Raw genomic sequence first — 20,648 nt, 5'->3', positions numbered from 1 at the left:
AGTGCTATTTCTCACTTAGAAATATTTGGTGTACTTGTTTGGCTGAGGTGCATTCCCCCAAATAGTGATAATACTTTAACTATGTATTTTTGGTATTGACATAGGAAGGATAAGTCAAATGCTTGTATAAACCAAGCAGGAGAAGAAGAAATAATAAATGCTTTGGGGTGAAGAAGAGCAGCGCTCGTTAAAAGTGTGTACCTGTTTGTCTTTATCTCCTCCTTTCTCCCCTTGCCAAACCACTCCTCCATTGTGTTTCAATTTGTTCTGCTTTAGTTGAAAAATGGAGCACATTCACTGCCATCTCTTCTACAATGCCATGCAAGTATGCCTCATTAGAAAGCATCTTCAAAAGGCAGGGACAGACAGTGCCTGAAAACAGCCAGCCAAATTATTCCTCCTTCCTGCATTTCATCAACCTGAACAAAAGTATTCATTTGATTTATGCTACTGTTGTTGTTAATCTTCATTTACCATCCGCACATTTAATAATGACAATACTGTATTTGACACTGTTGTGTTCTTTGCATAGGAAAGCAGGGTAATCCTCTCAGGCAATAGTTGCTGATGTTTATTTCCTAATCCACATGACCAACCCTGTTTACTTCAAATTTAGCTATACCAGGAAAAGGGAAGATGAAGCCCTCTTTATTTGTCACATACAGTACATGCACACAGCACACACACCTGCTCAAAATGTGGTTTTCGTTTTTGTTTGCTTTACTGAATAATATATGATCATGATGGTGGAGTACGAGAGCTCAATCACTGATTTACAACACTCATAAATTGTCCCTAAAACATACAAAACTACATTACAGAGACTACCCATTGCAATATATTTGCAGTGAGGTTGTGTTGCTGTGTAAACAATGCAACTATGACTAATACTGTGAACTCTAAGACACTTAGTTGTATGCTATAGTAGAGCCATCAATTGATGATAGAGGATGTTAGAAGGACACTCAATGGCTGTAGTCAGAGGACATTGGCTAATTAATTAACATCATATGCCCTTGGTTTAAGATGCTATGTGTAGCACTAATGAATTAATGATCAATACATCATTGTTAAATTAATTGTGATACCTCGGCATGATTAGCATAAACAAATAGAGACACCGACACTGTTCACCCCAAGTGGTGATACTAGTGCGGGTGTTCTATAAAATGAAAGCTTTTTCTTGCTTTTCACAACGAGGATGCTGCTAATTGTTCCTGCTTTATTCTCTACATGACGCTGCTTGTCTTCTGGGTGATTGCCTTGATTTATTTGTTAGTAATTATGCTATAGCATTGAAACAAATAAGCTAATAATTACTGGTATGAACATTCTACAAAAAACACCTGGCAAACATGAAATCATATTTATATTATACTGTTGTTAAGAGTTGAAACATTTCACACCAGAGATGCAAACACGTAAAACCATTGCTCCCATCAGGTGCATGTGACAAAATATCAAAAAGTACTACGTTGCCAATATGAAGCATCAAACCAAGCGCTGTTTGACACATTCCTGCAGAGCTTGAAGGGATGCATTTGAAAAGGGGGTCCCTTCATTGCGTTTGAATTTATTCAGCGATAATTAACTACATTTTTATTGGAGCAAAGTATTGCCTTGGGAGGGGGGTTGTTACTAACCGATAACAATTTATACCACACAGGATCCCTGTTTGTGAACATTCTAGTCGTGAGCGTTCTAAAAAGAAAGAAAGACATTTGATGGCAGATAATGTTCATTGCACTGTTGCTTCCTCTGGTGATGTTTGAAATTTCTCAAGGCCATTATCTCTCTCTAGTCTCACACAGGCATGATATCATGCTGAGTATTACTAGATATGGACATGAAAGATGATTCAATAAATATCTTGAATTAAGGAAATGTGAAGACAGCAGGTGCCTATTAGTTTTAGGTGCTTATCTGAGCTTAAGAAACGTTTTGTATCGTATTTGTTTACTTCTGTGACAATTTGCATAGGAGAAGCTCCGCTCTTTCTGCCCTGTGAGTAACAAAGTGACCAAATAAATCAGTTCTGACTGGAATGAGAATGTATTGCCCCGAACAAGCAGTCCTAGTTTGGTAATGATGTACTATGCTGGAGAAACATGTGTATATGGATGAAGGAACACTCTCTGCCTCAAATTCATTTTTAGCATAACACTGTTTTACTAAGCTACAACTAAGGCTGCAGTCACATCTGCTGCGTCTCACTTCCCATATCCAAACATTGCAATCACTGTAGGGTACTAAATGGTGTTATGACATTCATCTTAATATGATTCATATTATTTTCACCCAAAAGGATTTTCTGTATCATCATATCTTGGCATGATATTACAAAGTTTGTCAGGCATATTTAATAAAGATCATATTTACTTTTGTATGCCAATAGCTTACTAGAACTGTGTTCTGCAGTTTGTCAACAGGATGTCAAAGCTGTGTCTCCTGAATGGTGTGTAGGCAACATGTCTTCTTCTGAGTCTGTCTTCAACTATTCACCACATCCACTCAGTGCTATCCTCAGGGACTGAGTGTTGTTCCCTCACTGTACTTTAACTGACAAAGAGGGAGTTTTTTTTGCCAGTCCAAAAACAAAAGAGAAGGAAGACAGAGTGCACAAAACCCATTTTCCCCATTCTCTCCGGGCAATTACACAGAGTTTGGAAATTGGGTTTCTTAGACAATGTGGGCAGAAATAGTGTAAGACAGAGCAACAAGATTGTAAGAAGTCACTTGCAATTCCGTCTGTGTTAGATTAGAAAAGCTTTGTGAGTGGCTGTTGAACAGTCGGGAAAGAGTACACTGTGTGTGTGTGTGTGTGTGTGTGTGTGTGTGTGTGTGTGTGAGTGTGAGTGTGAGTGTGAGTGTGTGTGTGTGTGTGTGTGTGTGTGTGTGTGTGTGTGTGTGTGTGTGAGAGATGGAAGGGCGAACAACACCAGCCTGTCGATTATAAAAGTGTCATGTGTGTATGCAAGACTGTTTTTTATAAAACATGTTTAGGTAGGTGCTTGGCTCCAGAGTTCAAGGCACTGCAGTGTTTGATGATATTTCTACAAGAGAATGGTCACAGCGCCACAGAGCAATGTTTGAATGCCCAATTAGAGGAGGGAATTTACAATGGAGACATGTCTTCCCATCCAAAGTCCTCTGAAGCAAGATTTACAACTATTATTTTTCCCACTGGCACCAAGCTGCCTCAGCCTCCACGCCCTTAAGAGGAGAGGTGCTCGGATAAAGAAAAAGACCCCTTGAAGATATTCTTACCGATGTCTCACAGATCAATAACACAGATAGAGGGGTAATCCCCAGCCATGTATTCTGTGTTTCTTGGGCACTGAAACGGCTGCCTCCTGTTTAATTTGTGAGACAAATTATTCAATGGGGTGTCTGTACTATACAGTGGGGCAAAAACGTATTTAGTCAGCCACCAATTGTGCAAGTTCTCCCATTTAAAAAGATGAGAGAGGCCTGTAATTTTTATCATAGGTATACCTCAACTATGAGAGACAGAATGAGAAAAAAAAATCCAGAAAATCACATTGTAGGATTTTTAAAGAATTTATTTTCAAATGATTGTGGAAAATAAGTATTTGGTCAATAACAAAAGTTCATCTCAATACTTTGTTATATACCCTTTGTTGGCAATGACAGAGGTCAAACGTTTTCTGTAAGTCTTCACAAGGTTTTCACACACTGTTGCTGGTATTTTGGTCCATTCCTCCATGCAGATCTCCTCTAAAGCAGTGATGTTTTGGGGCTGTCGCTGGGCAACACGGACTTTCAACTCCCTCCAAAGATTTTCTATGGGATTGAGATCTGGAGACTGGCTAGGCCACTCCAGGACCTTGAAATGCTTCTTACGAAGCCACTCCTTCGTTGCCCTGGCGGTGTGTTTGGGATCATTGTCATGCTGAAAGACCCAGCCACGCTTCATCTTCAGTGCCCTTGCTGATGGAAGGAGGTTTTCACTCAAAATCTCACGATACATGGCCCCATTCATTCTTTCCTTTACACGGATCAGTCGTCCTGGTCCCTTTGCAGAAAAACAGCCCCAAAGCATGATGTTTCCACCCCCATGCTTCACAGTAGGTATGGTGTTCTTTGGATGCAACTCTGCATTCTTTCTCCTCCAAACACGACGAGTTGAGTTTTTACCAAAAAGTTCTATTTTGGTTTCATCTGACCATATGACATTCTCCCAATCCTCTTCTGGATCATCCAAATGCCCTCTAGCAAACTTCAGACGGGCCTGGACATGTACTGGCTTAAGCAGGGGGACACGTCTGGAACTGCAGGATTTAAGTCCCTGGCGGCGTAGTGTGTTACTGATGGTAGCCTCTGTTACTTTGGTCCCAGCTCTCTGCAGGTCATTCACTAGGTCCCCCCGTGTGGTTCTGGGATTTTTGCTCACCGTTCTTGTGATCATTTTGACCCCACGGGGTGAGATCTTGCCTGGAGCCCCAGATCGAGGGAGATTAGCAGTGGTCTTGTATGTCTTCCATTTTCTAATAATTGCTCCCACAGTTGATTTCTTCACACCAAGCTGCTTACCTATTGCAGATTCAGTTTTCCCAGCCTGGTGCAGGTCTACAATTTTGTCTCTGGTCTCCTTTGACAGCTCTTTGGTCTTGGCCATAGTGGAGTTTGGAGTATGACTGTTTGAGGTTGTGGACAGGTGTCTTTTATACTGATAACGAGTTCAAAAAGGTGCCATTAATACAGGTAACGAGTGGAGGACAGAAGAGCCTCTTAAAGAAGAAGTTACAGGTCTGTGAGAGCCAGAAATCTTGCTTGTTTGTTATTGACCAAATACTTATTTTACCGAGGAATTTACCAATTAATTCATTAAAAATCAGACAATGTGATTTCCTGGATTGTTTCCCCCATTCTGTCTCTCATAGTTGAAGTGTACCTATGATGAAAATTACAGGCATCTCTCATCTTTTTAAATGGGAGAACTTGCACAATTGGTGGCTGACTAAATACTTTTTTGCCCCACTGTATAATATGAAAATGTCGCTGCATGGTTCTGTGGTGGACAGCTGATGGATCTTATTGGCGCACGCTTGGTTGGTGGTGTTTTATAAAAGGAGGTAACATCATCTATTAATCACACAGGCTGAGTGAAGGAACGCTAAGACAAAAACACGGTCTGTCCTAATAATGACAAAACAAATGATGTATACATTTTGTAAACTGTAATGAAAGATGAGGGAGCACATCTCTTCTGCGTGGGGAGTCTTTGTGAAACACTTTAGATTTGAAAGGACAACGTCTAACATGGTATAATATGGAAAAAGATGTTTGAAGACAGGTATGATGTCGGGTAGTGGTCTAAGATATAAACCCTAAACAACACGGTCAAACACCTACAGGATAGAGGAACACTCTGTTTAAACCTCATTGGCAAGCTCACAGTTGATTGACAGCAACCTTGTCCACAGTCGACACAGAAGCAATCAGTCAAACAAAACCCTCCTTATTACAGCCATTAATACTACATTTCCTGTAAGAGATGGCCAGAGCAGATATATTACAAACAGTGCATGGATACATTTGTTTTATCTATACATCACCAATGAGTAATGAAGACCTATTGCATTGCAGCATGACATATTTCAAAATACTGAAAGCAATCATTCATTATATCTAGTTATTACTCATACCTCTATTGACATTGCAGTCTTGTGAAATTAGCACACAAATAATGTGAGGGCTGTATATCTTCCTCCAGAGCTTATGCAGCAATGACATAATTGGCCTTTGTGTAAGACGCACTTCTTGCATTTTACCACGACATCGAGTGAGACCAGGCTGCTAATTGCGTGTCTCACTGCAGAAACCGCTGTATCTAATTTTACCCTCTTAATTCTCCATGTCTCTGGCTTAAGCTTGTCCTGTGTTCAGTAGCCTTGTCTGCAACCCAGCGTAAGGACCCCCCCCCCCCCCCCCCTTATGCTTATCCTTTTTAATTGCACTGTGCATACCCCCGATGGACACAAACTGTAAACAGTCTGTCAATAAATCATGTCTTCCCAAAAAAGCTGCTGGCCTCTTTTGATCTTTTGACTCTTCAAATCCGTCAGTGGCCCTGGGGTATCGGCCTGACTTCTGATGTGTCTTACACAACCAGCAGCAGTAGCCTCAAGAGCACTCCAAACTCTGGGACATGACACAGACTGAATCAAAGTGAATCATCCAGAGCTTATCTTAATATTGCTACAGACACACACTTGTATGTCTTTCTTGTTGACTTTCTACTTTTTATTCCATTGCTATCACTTCTTGGCACTGCAGGCAACCACTCTCAAGCATCCAAATAACACACCTGAAAACCAGAGGTCTGAAGATTACAATAACTTGTGCATCCAGCCTAAGTCTCCCAGCAGAACAGAGGCGCCTATTCACATGTAAGTGCTCTGTTACCACGGCTATTACTTGAAGATGATTCAAAAAGGAGGAATTCAAACAAGTTAAGGTGTTTCCATCAAAGACAGTCATAGCTTTATGGCTAAAAGTGAAGAGTATATAAAGTAAGAAACACGTACAAACACAAAAGAGCCAAGCCCAAAAGGATGAAGAGTAGAGCTGTTGTTGTTTGCGGTAGGATTTGTTATGTTTTCTTTGAATTGTAGTGTTGGAATAAGGTGAACATATTTATGTTATATTGCACCGTTCCAGTAGAGCTAACTGTTTGCTGAAAGGGGGGGCTCATCTTTCCTAGGTGAAGAGGATCGGCTAGCATAGATGCTGCCAGGCTTTTGTTAAGTTTTAGTTCCCCCCATGTCCACTGTTGTTTGGCAAACACATTTACACTTGGCAGCATCATTTAGTTCCCTCTGTTTATTGCGGGTCCTTGAACTGAAATGTGCAACATTTCAGAAAAACAAACCAAAACACAAAAACAGTGCATCTGTTCCAGTGCAGGCAGTCATCCTTGTGAAAAAATACGAAGGTAAAATTGGGCTATTTGTCTTTTCAGAAAATACGGTTAAACTCTGTGTGGTGATGACTGTGCTTTTTGAAGATAAAACTTTTTAGAAACCAATACAAAACTAAACATTTCTTAAAGACTTATCGCTGGAAGGTGTGCTCTTACCTTTCAGGTCCAGGTTGCGGGCTCCATTGGAGTGCTGCGTAACGGTGCGTGAGTCGATCTTGAGTGTATGTACATTGTTGGCGTCCCGGGAAACCACCACGTTGTGCCACTGGTTGTCATTAAGTGGCTTGTCTGAGTTGCCCTTCATCAGTGACGGTCCGTTGCCCAGATCAAAGACGTAGTGAACAAATCTGTGCAGAACCACATCAGAGTGAGAGTGCGTTTGTGTTATTGCAAATCCCATGCAAAAGCTGCTCTTGAAGAGAAGGGAATTAAACTAATTTGTGAAAAGTGGGGACAATCAATTAAACTAGTTAGTATTATAACTGTATTTTCTCATCACAGCATGTTTTCTATCAATGATACACAGTGATGACTGGTGTAAGTCAACAACACTCATCCTACAATTAGCATAATGAAGTGGAACACTCTTCTACATATTATCTAATGATCTCAAAGAAAATGTTACCAGTTTAAGTGGTTGAGGCTGAGTGGTATATGATTATTTACTGATTTGACACGTGAAAAATAAACATGTTTTTTTCAAAAGCTGCCTTATGCGGAAGAGGTAGCACAATTCCCCCCTTCCACCCATGTATGGCTGTCTTTGTGTTTGGGCTATTGTGACCGTTTCATTCAAGGAGTTTTTTTTTAACCTTGATTCCAATTCCTTTATGTAGCCCCTTGTCTGTGTTCCGCAGAGGCAGCTCAGGCTTTTGTTTTGTAACCGTGCACAGCAGGAACAGAGATACACAAACAAAAGCCTCTTTTTGATACTATAATTATGAACAGCTTTGATTTTAACCAGTTTATTTGTAGTGCGTGCTAGATTATAGAACATTTACAAAATACGTTGGCAGTCAGAAGAAATAATTGTGTGCACAGTTATTCATTAACATTTATCAGTTAATGGATTGTAAAAAGCACACCCAAAAGACTGGTTGATATGTATCCACTTTGTTTCCCTTTGATATATGCATCTTTAAAGGCAACTTATATACTTATATAAGTCACTTCCATTCAGCATCCTCCGATTAGCATTAAAATGACTCACTATTCTGCATTCACTTTGGAAAGAAAATGTGGTTCAGTTCTATATTTTGTTTTGTTGTAGATCATACATTTTTAATGAGGGATAGTTCATAACCCTTTTCTTGATTTGTGTGGTGATTCATTGATGATACAGTAGACACCTCACGGTATTTCCCACAGAGTGCAACTAGGTTAGCTTTAGCAGGAAATGGGCTGGATGGCTATTGCTCACAGTGTTTGAGGTGGAACACATGTTCTGTCAATAGCTGATCGAAAAGGATTAAAAGTCCAAGAGAGAAATGCATTTAAACATACTAACTGTCATTGTTAAAGCAAAACGCAAAAGCAATGGGTGAAAGACTGTATTTTGTGACAGTAGGCAAAGTTTATCTTTTAATTAACTAAAATAACATGGGACTCACCCTTTCACCAGTTCCACGACTATGAAGTCACTACCGTCTCCAGAGTTGAAGAGCATCAGGCCGTCAGGCGTGGTGGTTTTAAACTGAAAGAAGAGGTGCATGGATGCGTAGGCTTGCAAAGTGGCTAACGCTAAGTAGCTGCCTTTCGTTCGAAACGTCACCGGATCTGCAATGATGTGGCGCATGCCAAAGCGGGCGTTCAGTTCGCAGTAGGAGATGTCGCCATTTTTGCACTGGTCTAAATAGGGCATCCCGTTGAAAGTCAGGCCCTGGAGATGGCCAATGAAGTTTGAGGGCACCACGGATATGAAGCGCCGCTCCGTCATGATGCCAGTCTCAATGTTGTGAAACTCGAGACGTGTGTGGGCACCTGTCATCTGACCTGAAATGGGCAGGATACAGAAACAAGAGCGTTAACTCCAAATACAAATGGTAACACAGTCATTGCAATGTTCTCCTTTAAGCAGTTCAGGGCATCAAGGGAAAATACAAAGATACAGGTAATATAAGTAGTGTAAGAAGACACACATTTCAGTTTCAATTAATGATATTTTAAATATCAGTTGGAAATTGCAAGTCAAACTTAAAATAGTGAGGGACATATTCAAATGCATTTAGCTGTAAAGCAGTGCTCAGGGACTAGCATTTAAAATGCCTGCTATAGTAATTTAGTGGTAAGAACACAGTGCAGGCATTTTGGCATATCTTCATTATACTGATTAGATAGTAAATAGATTTTGGTTGCTTGCCAAAGCAGTCTCCATACAGTATATGGTTTGTTGTATATGTTCGCAAAGGTTGAGCCTATATTGTCTAACCTGCTGTGAAGGAAACTAAACAAGCATAACATTGAAGAAAATCTCATTACTGCTACACATGCAACAACTTATATTGTGTTTACTGGTAGATTTGGAGTAATGAGCTTGGCAAGCTGCCGATTAGAATGGCTTCCCTGCTGAAGCCTGGTCAACCCTGCAGGTCCTCCCTGGGCTCTTTTCTGTTTTCTTTGCCATTCATAGCTTGTTTCTGGCCTCATCTTGCCCACTCTCTTCCTTCATCTAGCGCACATCTTTTTCTCATGTCTTACTTCATCCTTTGCCCTGACATCCATTCCCCTCAGGCCACAGTATTGTGATCACTTTGATTCCACCTTGGTCTTGACCTTTCAGCCTTCTCTTGCTATTTTATTAACAGATGTAAAAACATGTAGCTCCATCCTTTGTAAACAGCTGCTCACTCCCTGTTGGTATATATGCAGGGTTTCCCACACATATACTTTACTTGGGCGGGCCGCCCAGGTATATTAATGGCCGTCAAAGTATATTTCGTGACCCATTTAGTTTTTTCTAACAAGCGACAAAACAGAAGGAGACCTTACGAGAAAAAGAGAAGAGGACGTTGGAATTACCTCAGAAGACGCGAACAATTAAAAGGTAAAGCACAACGCCCCCCCCCACACACCGTATGCCTCCTAAATGTCTGATTCATTATTATCCTAATTAGTCACTTCCTGTTTTTAAAAAGTTGTTTTAATGACAAATGGCAAAACTGTTAACCTTCTGTGGGTGGACGTGTTGTGGTGGTGTAATACATTTGGATTTTGCGGTACAATCACTGTAGTCTAACCTTAAATGTATCCCTCAGTGTGCCGAACACAACTAACCTTCCACTGTGACATTATCCACAGACAGCTGCAGGCTCTTGCCTCTGCGCACCACCTTCACTGTGTGCCACTCATTGTCGTTCAACTTCTGTCCCGCGAACAGCGTTTCAGGTCCTTTGCCTGTAGTAGGGGGGGAAATCACATCACATACGGGACAGCGGGAGTATTGTGCGTGCCTACGCATGCACCCACACACAGAGTTCACACACAGTAGGAGACAGTGCTATTGGAGAAAACCTGCATGTTTGCGGAACACATTCACACCATGGATTCTCCTGGTATGCTGGAAATTAAAGGAATATCCGGCATGACAGGCTGTAAAATTGAATTCTTTCAAAAAGCTCACAGGGGTACAGCAGGATGTCATCAATAATAGCAGGACCAAAAAAAACAAAAAATAACTCTTAACCAGTAGAGGAAGTACATTTAAAAAAGCAGCCACGACTGCTGTAGATGCAGTGTAACAAACGTTATGTGAAGTCATGTTTTACGTCTTTACTTTACAGTAGGGACCATATATTTTAACCACTCATCTCCCAAACTGCTTCCCTCCCTAATTCCCCCTTTCCACTTCAAATCCCATCTCCCCTGCTCACCTCAATTGATGTTGTTTAACATTCACTGGAGGAGACAATTTAATGCAACGGCATATGAGATTGCAGAAAGGGCTTTTAGAGAAATATTTACATAAGTGTATATTCAAAGTGTGGAACAGTCTATATATATATCCTGCCAATGACAGAACCCTATTACAGCTACATTTGAAGAAATCGACAGCGTGAGGAACTGACAAGCTGTCAAGGTGTTGTTTAGGACAGGAGTCACAAATCCCACTTTCAAGGCACCATGACGAGTTGAAATGATTCATCGCTAAAAGTCAAGGGGATGGCTGATTAATAGCTATGTCAACATTTCTTTAAGGATTCAATATATGACATACAAGAGTAGGGACATATGAGATGGGACAACAACAAGGAAATCATCCCTCATATAACTTGTGATGATGTCATAACGGCCTGCCAGTAGTGAGCATGCACAGTGTCATGGCACCGAGGTGAATGCAATCAGTGATAAAGAGGGGAGAAGGAGGATTCTGTAAACAACAACATACTGAGGGGGGACTTCCACCTCATTGGCAGCACGGCAGACTGAAATAGCAGAAAGCCGGAGGAGACTAGTCACTTCCATTAAGCCACCTCCTGTACTCTCTTTGCTTTTAGGCAGCCTTGAAGTGGAGTAAAAGCTATCGTGAAATACGACATTAAAAACATACCATTAGCACTGACTATTTCTTTTTTATCTATCTTATATTTGGAATGGCTCTTCCCTGACTAGTTGGCTTGCTGAGGATGGTATGAATTGCATTTGGAGTTCACCATGATGATATAGTACAGCCTGGCAAAATATGATTGTCCTCTTCCAAGTTGTGTTTGAAATTATGTAGTCCAGAGTAGTAAAAAGCCCCATCATTGATGGCCTCGCCTGGCAGGAACACACACACATGGCCCACTCGAGAAATCTTTTTCCATTTACTCCTGTTACTTTTTTATTATATTGTTTTTTCATGGGCTTTTTGTCTTCAGCCACATGAAATTGGGTAGAGAGATGTTTGATCACACCATGTGTGAAGTAAATACAAAGAAAAAAGGCTGCTACTGCTGCAAAGAGTGGACAACATTTGCCAGCAGAGAAGTTAAAGCTGACATGAAGATAGATTGGAGGATAGAATGGGAAATATAAAAAGGCATGAAGATGAAAAACGGAGAGTAAACTGAAGCCAAAAACGTAGAAAGAAAGTGCAACAGAGCAGCGGCAGAGCTGGCTGATGTAAGATCGTAAAAGTTAGAATAGTCTAGTGCAGCACAAATTATTTGGAATGGCCGCCCTTTAGATTAGGGTCCATGAAATATTTATTCGACTTGGCTACTAAAGGCTGCAGGAGAGCAGGGGCCACTGCTGCACACAGGAGCTATTTGGCCATAATATCACCAACAATAGGGGGCTAAAGATATATAGGCAGTTCTGACCTGGGCTAGCGTAGCAACAAAAAGCTCTGGGCAGAAGGTGGTAAAATACCAGCGAGGGACTTACATTAGGTTGTAAGGGCAAAGTGCAACACACAGTAAAAACACAATTGAGGAAAAGCACAGAGAAGTCACACAAGTCTCAAGGTGGTTTAAAGGGGTTAATGGTTGGAGAAACAGCTTGGTGAATTCACAAGTATGAAATGCACATTGGCTGAATGCTGATTCAAAATGCTGTTCAACTGCCTCAAAGACACATGTTGATGAAGTGCTTAGTGTTGGTGTGAAGAAAAGTTGAAAGTGAACAGAAGGCTGATTTTAGTGGCTAGGTATACTGCAAACAAGAAGCTGAGGACCAGTGGGCCAGTAGATCCACTGAGCCTTTAACTACGCCACAAGCAGAGAGAAGCACTCTTTGCTCGAACTACAAAGGAGGACACAGGGCTCATTAATAAACGAGCTGGCGATTATTAATAAGCAATTCATTCTCATCTTGCCACTTGTGCCCTTTCACTCTGTCTTGGAGATCAGCAGGGCAAAGGGCTGTGATCACATCAACAGAAGCTCCCTCTCTTAAAGTGTCACGTGTGAGCTAAAGAGATGTCAAAGAGATTCCTAAATAGAGTAAAAATAGCCATGATTGCAGATTATTGTCATTGACTGTGAACACCGTAAATGAGAGGTGTGATGTTTGCACAGCGTTGTATTATTACCAGCAGTCATCCATCATTGGTCTCTGTGTTCACTCTGTAAACAACCTTGATTAATGCAATCGGATCAATGAAACACGAGCCGACAGCCAATGGCTGCAGGGTGTTGCCATCAGTCTCTATTCAGGCTATGTGGTCGCTGCTGCAGCCCTGAGTACTTCAACACAGTAATGTAATCATTACGTCTCAACCCTAATCAAAACAACTTTGGAGAGAGAAGCTGCTCATCAGTCAATGATGACAACATTTGTATCATGACAGTCAGGAAATGATAGATGATGCATGTTCAGTTTGATGTCACTGTGCAAATGTGGCAGAAAGATTAAGATGGTTCTCGTACTGCGCACTGCTCCTAGTACTAGGATGGGTTAAATGCAGAGGACTAATTTCACTGTGTGTGCTCTGCTGTGTGCATGTATGTGACTAATAAAGAGGGTTTCATCCTCCGATTCTATTCTATCTATGTACCCATGGTGACCTCTCAGAAACCAAGGGCGCCTAAAATAGAAGGGCAATGAGGCATTTTAATTTGTTTATGTTGCATTGCATTGTGGTCCAGCTAACATCCCTGTTGTCACTCAGAATCATCCCTGACCCATGCTAGCGGCTACACAGCAAACACAACGAGCGTTCCCGACATGTTGTTAAGCTAACGAACACGTGGAAATCTAATGCTGGCCAGAGGGCCTGAAGCCGGCCAAAGAGGAGCGATCACTGCCCGCCAATGTATCGGACCAAACAACGGGGCCACAGCACGCCACGGGCTGTTCCTGCTGTGTCTGTGCTGGTGCAAAAGCAGACCACAACAGAACCAGCTATGAGTCACACAGTCATACATGGGGGCGAGCCATTGTCAGGGTCGCTTAAGCATATGTACTTAGAGTGCTGAGATTTCAGGGGTCAGGGGTAACAGCAGGGGGTGTGAGGAAGTTAAATTCTGCTGGGAGGGATTGAACGTGATTCCTGAGCTAACATGACAGCTTATACCCCATTACTATGGCTACTGTATCTTAATATGCAATGGGAGTTTAGATTTCAAATCTAACTATCATTGCAAAGTCAGATATTGGGAATAAATATTGCACTTACTACTTTCATTGACTTATGGGGCTTTGAAATGGTGTTCCTTTGGGTTCCAAACTAGAAACTCATCACTAAAATGACAGTTAACAGGCATACAAGTCGCAGTAAGTAAAACGGAGGTTAAAACTTATATAACAAATTATATACGCAAAACTTAATAATACTAGGATCTCAATGACACAGGAGGACATCTAGGCAGCATTCTAAAACACGTAGGGGTAGGTGGAAGACTGAGCAAGACCTCAAGAGAATGTCACAAGCCATTTAAGAATAGAACACACTGAACTAGACCAAACACTCAACAGAACAGGAAAGTGCCCTACTGCCTGAAACTGGGGGTTTAGGTCATGCGTTTCAGCAAACACGCACATTCAAGCACCCGCACACGCATGTACACCTTAGAACAAGAACAGTAGACTGCAGTCCAGTTTCATCCTCAGCTCAGCAGCCCCACTCTGAGGAAAGAGGTAGGACGCTGATGCTGAGTGTTAGAAAAGAGGATGTGAGAAAAAGAGAACCCAAGGAGGGGCTAGAAGAAGAGAAAAGAGAAAATGTCGGGATTGAGGTGGAAACCATATAATTGAAGTGGATCTTTCGTGCAGAACAGCATATGAGGATAGAAATCCAACCAGAGACACCAAATGATGAACAGGGGGAATTGCAATGTGTGCTTCTTTGTGAATGCATATGGAAAAGAGGAGGATTGATCTTGTTTCAATCCTCCTCTTTTTAGCAAGACAGAAGAGATGTCGTAATCAAAGTGGGAGTATGTGCATGTGCAGTATGACTGTTGGACATATTTATGTTCATGATTAGCATTTCACTACCAGGTGATAGACCCCAGGCAACCCCCTACTGTGCACCCATCTGGGGAAACACACTGAATGAATGTGAACACACTCACACAGACATATGCTAATGCTTGTGTAGGTGAATTGAATACAATGTAAAGGGACATGTGTTCTTTAAAACTGAAACCACGGGAAATTACCCTGCAGGCTTGCTTTTTCTGTAATAGTGTGTATAATGCAAAATGGAAATGTAAACTTGTGTGTCTACACATATGACTGTACCAGCATGTGTCAGACACAAAATCTGAAATTAAGCATGCGTGCTTCATGAAGTACACACACCTACTATAAGATAAGGATTTTACAACTGCCCAAAAAAACATCAGAATGAGATAAACACATGTCATCGTTTCAGGAAAACATTTATTTCCATTTACTGTGCTGACAGCAAAATCTAATCTAACATTTGAACATGATCATGCAGAAGAAAACCCCCACAGTTGTTGCAGTTTTCACAAACCCATTAGTGGTGTTTTTCGTTGACTGCTTTCAAAGTTATTGTCTGGATCCAGCTTATTATCCACGTTAAATGGCGTGTATAGATGTATAAAAAACAATCATATTTGGTGGATTTTTTGTAAAAAAGGGACTTCAGCTACAGTGTGGGTATGTGGTATGCGTTTCTTAGGTGTACTGTAGGTACTGTAGGCTATACGCTGAGACTGCATGTCCTTTTGCTTCCAACATTTGTAGGAGGTCTAAGTGTGTGTATGTGTGTAAGAGAGAAATCGAGAGAAAGTGTGAGATCTTGCTCTTCCGTTAAAACTTGCAGAGGAGAGCAGTACATGCTGTGCACAATAGATACATCTCCCACACACAAACATGCTGATCTGCCTTCCTGTTGTGCAAACAGACCAGTGCTCCTAATTGGACCATTGGGGGTCTGAGTGTGTGTGTGTGTGTGTGTGTGTGTGTGTGTGTGTGTGTGTGTGTGTGTGTGTGTGTGTGTGTGTGTGTGTGTGTGTGTGTGTGTGTGTGTGTGAGAGAAAGAGATGCAAAGGGAGAGACGCGTTTTCAAAAAGGTGATGTTAATTTTTAATTCAGGGCTTATGTTAGAGTATCTCCCATGGAATGGGAGAATAGTGTGTGTGTGTGTGTGTGTGTGTGTGTGTGTGTGTGTGTGTGTGTGTGTGTGTGTGTGTGTGTGTGTGTGTGTGTGTGTGTGTGTGTGTGTGTGTGTGGGGGGGGGGTTTGAGTAGGTGAGACTGCCAATAGATATGGGGAGGAGTGCAGTGTCAGCACATCTTCTTTCCTGGCCAAGAGTGGCACAGGAACACCACAGGATGGATGGATGACACACAATTGTGTGTGTGTGTGTGTGTGTGTGTGTGTGTGTTTTTGTGTGTGTGTGTGTGTGTGTGTGTGTGTGTGTGTGTGTGTGTGTGTGTGTGTGTGTGTGTGAGAGAGAGTGAGTGAAAGTAAGCAGGTGATCTAGAGGACAATATTTATGGTAATGTGTGGTTTTTTTTTTATAGCTAGATTATATATCACAAATATAAGGAGAGCATAATGAGCTTTGATGACTTATTCTTTAGATTTACACATTTCTTTTACGTCAGTTAGAGTGTGTGAACGTATGCGGTGTGCAAGTGTGTGTTGCAGTTTATGTGCCAACCCCATGCCCCGTCTCTCCTCTACCATCTGTGCTCCTGGCATGGCTCCTTAGTGTCGGTAATGAAGAGGAACGCCCCCACTCTGCCTCACACACACTTTCTCCCTTTCTGTCGTCTCCTTGTCTGTCTCTCCAACAACCCTCTTCTTCTGCTGGTTCACTTTAACCTCAGATGACTCTGCTGTGCTGTAGCTACTCTCTGCACACAATCCACAAACAAGTGATCCGTCCCTGTTACTGTATCCCCACTTCTAAAGCACCTTCCCGAATTGCATCTGCTATGCATCCGCTTGGCTTGCTATTGATTTTTTGTGTGTTTCTACTCACAGTGTGTTGCCTCTTAAGTTCAAACGGCTGAATGCTCCCCTCCCACCCAAAATAACAAATCCTATAAACACTGAACATCTCATTGCTGCACAGAAAGGGACCCCTGAGGTATCCTGAAACACTTGATGATAACTTGGGGATTACACATAATCACACATATGGCGTGTGTTTGAGGGCACTGTATTGAATGTGTTCTCTGGAAGCTTCACATAGAGTAAATGTTCCTTCCATAACTTCATAACTAACCTGACATTGTACACATTTTGAATGATGTTGACTAAAAATGAACAATTTCTTATCTGTCTTCTATCAGAAATCCCCAATCAGTATGTAGGTACCACATTGTGGCTACATTTAAAACATGCACACTCCCACACCTAGGACCTACACACATTATCAAACACAAAACTAATCCTACAGCAATCCACCTACAATACATACACCTCTATATCATGATGTAACGAGGAATACATAGTTGAGTAAACTATGACATTCAGTTGGCTATCACCATGAGGAACACAAATAGCTTCTGTTTTGTAAAGCAGCATACTCGAATATATTTTCCAAAATGCCATCAACATATTACAATTTGGTTTAATTTGTGGGACTCTATTTTGAAATGACTGTCTATGGCAGTTAAGAATGGATTTAATTAATGCAAACACCAGTCTTGATAATACTTTGATCAGCATTCATTTACATAATAAAGACTTCAGCAACAGTTGAATGCTTTTGGGACTTTTCTGCAGCTATTGAGGTGGACAGCTTAACCCTTTCACTCGCTTCGTCTCTACTGAAAATATAAGCACTCTCACACTCCATCACACCCTTGTTTATGCTCTGGACCTTTTCGGGGGCAGTAGTTCAGGAGATTTTTGGATGCCATGCCTCGCCAAACCCCAGGTCCAATGCCCTTTTCCTCATGCCTGCCTCCAATGATTCCTCCCTTGTGCCAGCTCGGCCTGGAGCAGATGGGTTGGTTCAGCATGGCGTCACACCAGCCGACACAGTGGCATGTCAAACAGGCGGTCACAGGCCTGGGCATGCCAAGCACAGACACACTGTACCGCCATATGGGAATAATGTGTGCTCAGATCATATTGGCTGGGCCGACAGAGCAGGATTCATGGCCTGGTTTGACTGCAGATTAGAATAAATACATACCAACAGCACTCATTTATAACCAGACTGTAGTCAAGGTGGCATACAACTTGCATGCTGAAAGCACCATTGCACTGAGATCTGAACACGAACACACACAAATCGATCAACCAAGTGATGACAGTCAGCTGCAGACATGCACAATGCACTCACACCCTTCCCACCAGACCCACTCACAATCCACTTTATCTATCAGACAGCAATAAAGCACACACACACACACACACGCACACACACACACACACACACACACACACACACACACACACACACACACACACACACACACACACACACACACACACACACACACACACACACACACACACACACACACACACTCCCTCCCTCCCTCCCTCCCTCCCTCCCTCCCATTCGTCCTCTGCAGGCGATGATACCGGCCTGTGTTTGGGAGGTTAATGGCCGTTTGCTCCTCACAACCTTCACACTTGATTACTCCTGCCGACTGTCTGGATGGCGGGGCCTAAACTCCAGGACAGCAAAGCTGTTCCAGCCACCACTCTCATATGCTAACCACGATCGTTGGAAATGTTAATGCGAGATTAAGGACGTCATGTGCAAAAATGCTATGCATCATATCCTTTATGAAAAGCAAGAAGGATTTAGAGATGTGACAGAAATCCTCATTGCCCTTGTTATATTTCCAAAACCAACCACAGCAGAGAAAGTTGTTTATAACCGAAACATATCAAGAAAATACATAGTTTTTGTGTTGTTTTAAATCACTGTCATAGCTCCAAAAGGTGTTTTATATAAAAAACAATAGGTACAAAAATATGACGGAAAATAAAATGTGGACATATCCAGAATGTATAAATAAATAAATGCATAGCAAGGAAACATTTGATAAATAAACCATAATGATGGTGTTGAAATTGTAAAATGTGTATATATATATATAAAATTAATGTAAATGATAAGATATGTGTCACTTTTCCTTACAATGTACACCTTAAAACTGTACAAGGCTTGACATAATACACAGAAAGTGATTATATGACCTGGAATAAATATGTTTGAAATTAATTTAATAGTGTATTCCCACTGGTGAAATTGCACACACACAAACAACATAAAATAAAAACTACGTATAAAGGGGTAAACTCACTTGTTGTCTTTGGCTACCCTTCTCTTTACATTCTGCATGGAAGCAGGCCACATTATGGATATAGATGTGGGTTACTGATGAGGAGCTAAATTGCATTGTTCACGCCCTATAATATCCTGCCAGCTTTACGACACATAATACCCTCTAACATGTTTAGCATGTAATCAAAATATATTATGCAGAAGGATTTGTAAACCAAGCCAAACACCGTAAGACCCCAAATCTCCCCTTATATTATTCTGCATGCTTCTCAAATGCTTCTTGTTTTGAAGCATCAGGGGTCCAATATTGAACTAAAGCTTTACCAATATGATTTAACATTATGAATAGATGTAAAAGAAGCATGACATCTCTTTATGTGGCTGGAAGGTGGATAACCACACCAATGCATTGTTTTGTTGTGGTGTATAGCCCCACATTCTCAATATGGTATGATGCTATTGCTGCTGTTGCTGATAACAAACGTTTGAGATGATAATTTGGAGTTATACACGACATGCAGCTAACATTCATTAATAGGCATGGCATATCTAAGGTATCCATAAACTGCACATATGCATCTGGATAATGTGTCTGGAAATAATATCTGCACTGTTTGAAATGCAAAAGTAAATTGCTTTTCACTTCTGACAAGTTTTGCTGATATAGGCTTGTGAAACTTGGAGTATCTATACATATTTCATAGGTCTAATATTCTGCATGTGTTTCCAATATCAGTATATTTTTAGCCTATATCTCTGACTATCTTTTATTAACATAAAGTTATGCAAGGTTGCAAAAGGTGTCAGCTGATAGGGTGTTGTAAAGGACACTTCTTGACATATTGTATACAGTAGACAATATCTGTTGAGAATAACACAGACTGTCTAGCTTGCTTGGCACAAAGTTAAAATAGGTTGTTTAAGGATAATTTGACGGTTGTAATACTAGGGATGGACATGTATACTAGATCTATTCAAAAGAAGGACAGGCCTGGTGGGAATAAAATACATTGCAACAAGTTGAGAAATATATTGTGTACTCTTGTGCACACTACGGTGGAGTTATTGTTCACTAAATATCACACGTGTTCCTAATGGAAATAAATCCATAGTGATGTTCATGGTAAACACAAATAGAATGACAATCCAGAAACCTGATCAAATGATCCCTATTGAATCTTGACAATTAATTAACGGCCACGTTCTAAATAAAGCCAACACCACACATTATACAGTATTTGCATGTACGGTTAAGTTCTCTGTATATCATTGGTCACTTTATAGCCTCACTAACTCACTGCAGGCAGCATCATTTACAAAACAGTCATATTGTGCATGTGCCAACCATTAGCAGAAAGCCAACCTCCTTTCTACTGCTGTGGAAAGTAGTTTGTCGTGTGCACTATTTGTATGTTAAAGCAAAGGCAGATAGCAGCAACAGTTATATAAGATTGCAGAAGTTAATATGGTTTCTGTGGCGAACGGCAGGAATGTTCTTCAGTTATCAGGATTAGACCTCTTGACGATAATGTTGTTTGGCTCCTATCTTAA

General features: G+C 41.2%; 1 protein-coding gene across 1 annotated transcript in view; it reads right to left on the bottom strand.

The window, feature by feature from the left end:
- Positions 1-20,648, bottom strand: part of nrxn2b (neurexin 2b) — a 488,648-nt gene that overhangs the window by 258,336 nt on the left and 209,664 nt on the right. Inside the window, exons 10-12 of the mRNA XM_063900632.1 lie at positions 10,220-10,339; positions 8,557-8,938; positions 7,103-7,293 (exon numbers count right to left, since the gene is read on the bottom strand). Of these exons, the coding sequence (XP_063756702.1) occupies positions 7,103-7,293; positions 8,557-8,938; positions 10,220-10,339 (693 nt within the window). The remainder of the gene's footprint in view (positions 1-7,102; positions 7,294-8,556; positions 8,939-10,219; positions 10,340-20,648) is intronic.

The sequence above is a fragment of the Eleginops maclovinus genome, chromosome 14 (genome assembly GCF_036324505.1).
Source record: "Eleginops maclovinus isolate JMC-PN-2008 ecotype Puerto Natales chromosome 14, JC_Emac_rtc_rv5, whole genome shotgun sequence".
NCBI lineage: Eukaryota > Metazoa > Chordata > Actinopteri > Perciformes > Eleginopidae > Eleginops > Eleginops maclovinus.
Note: the sequence above shows the minus strand (reverse complement) of the source record. Positions and strands in the feature narration are given on the sequence as shown.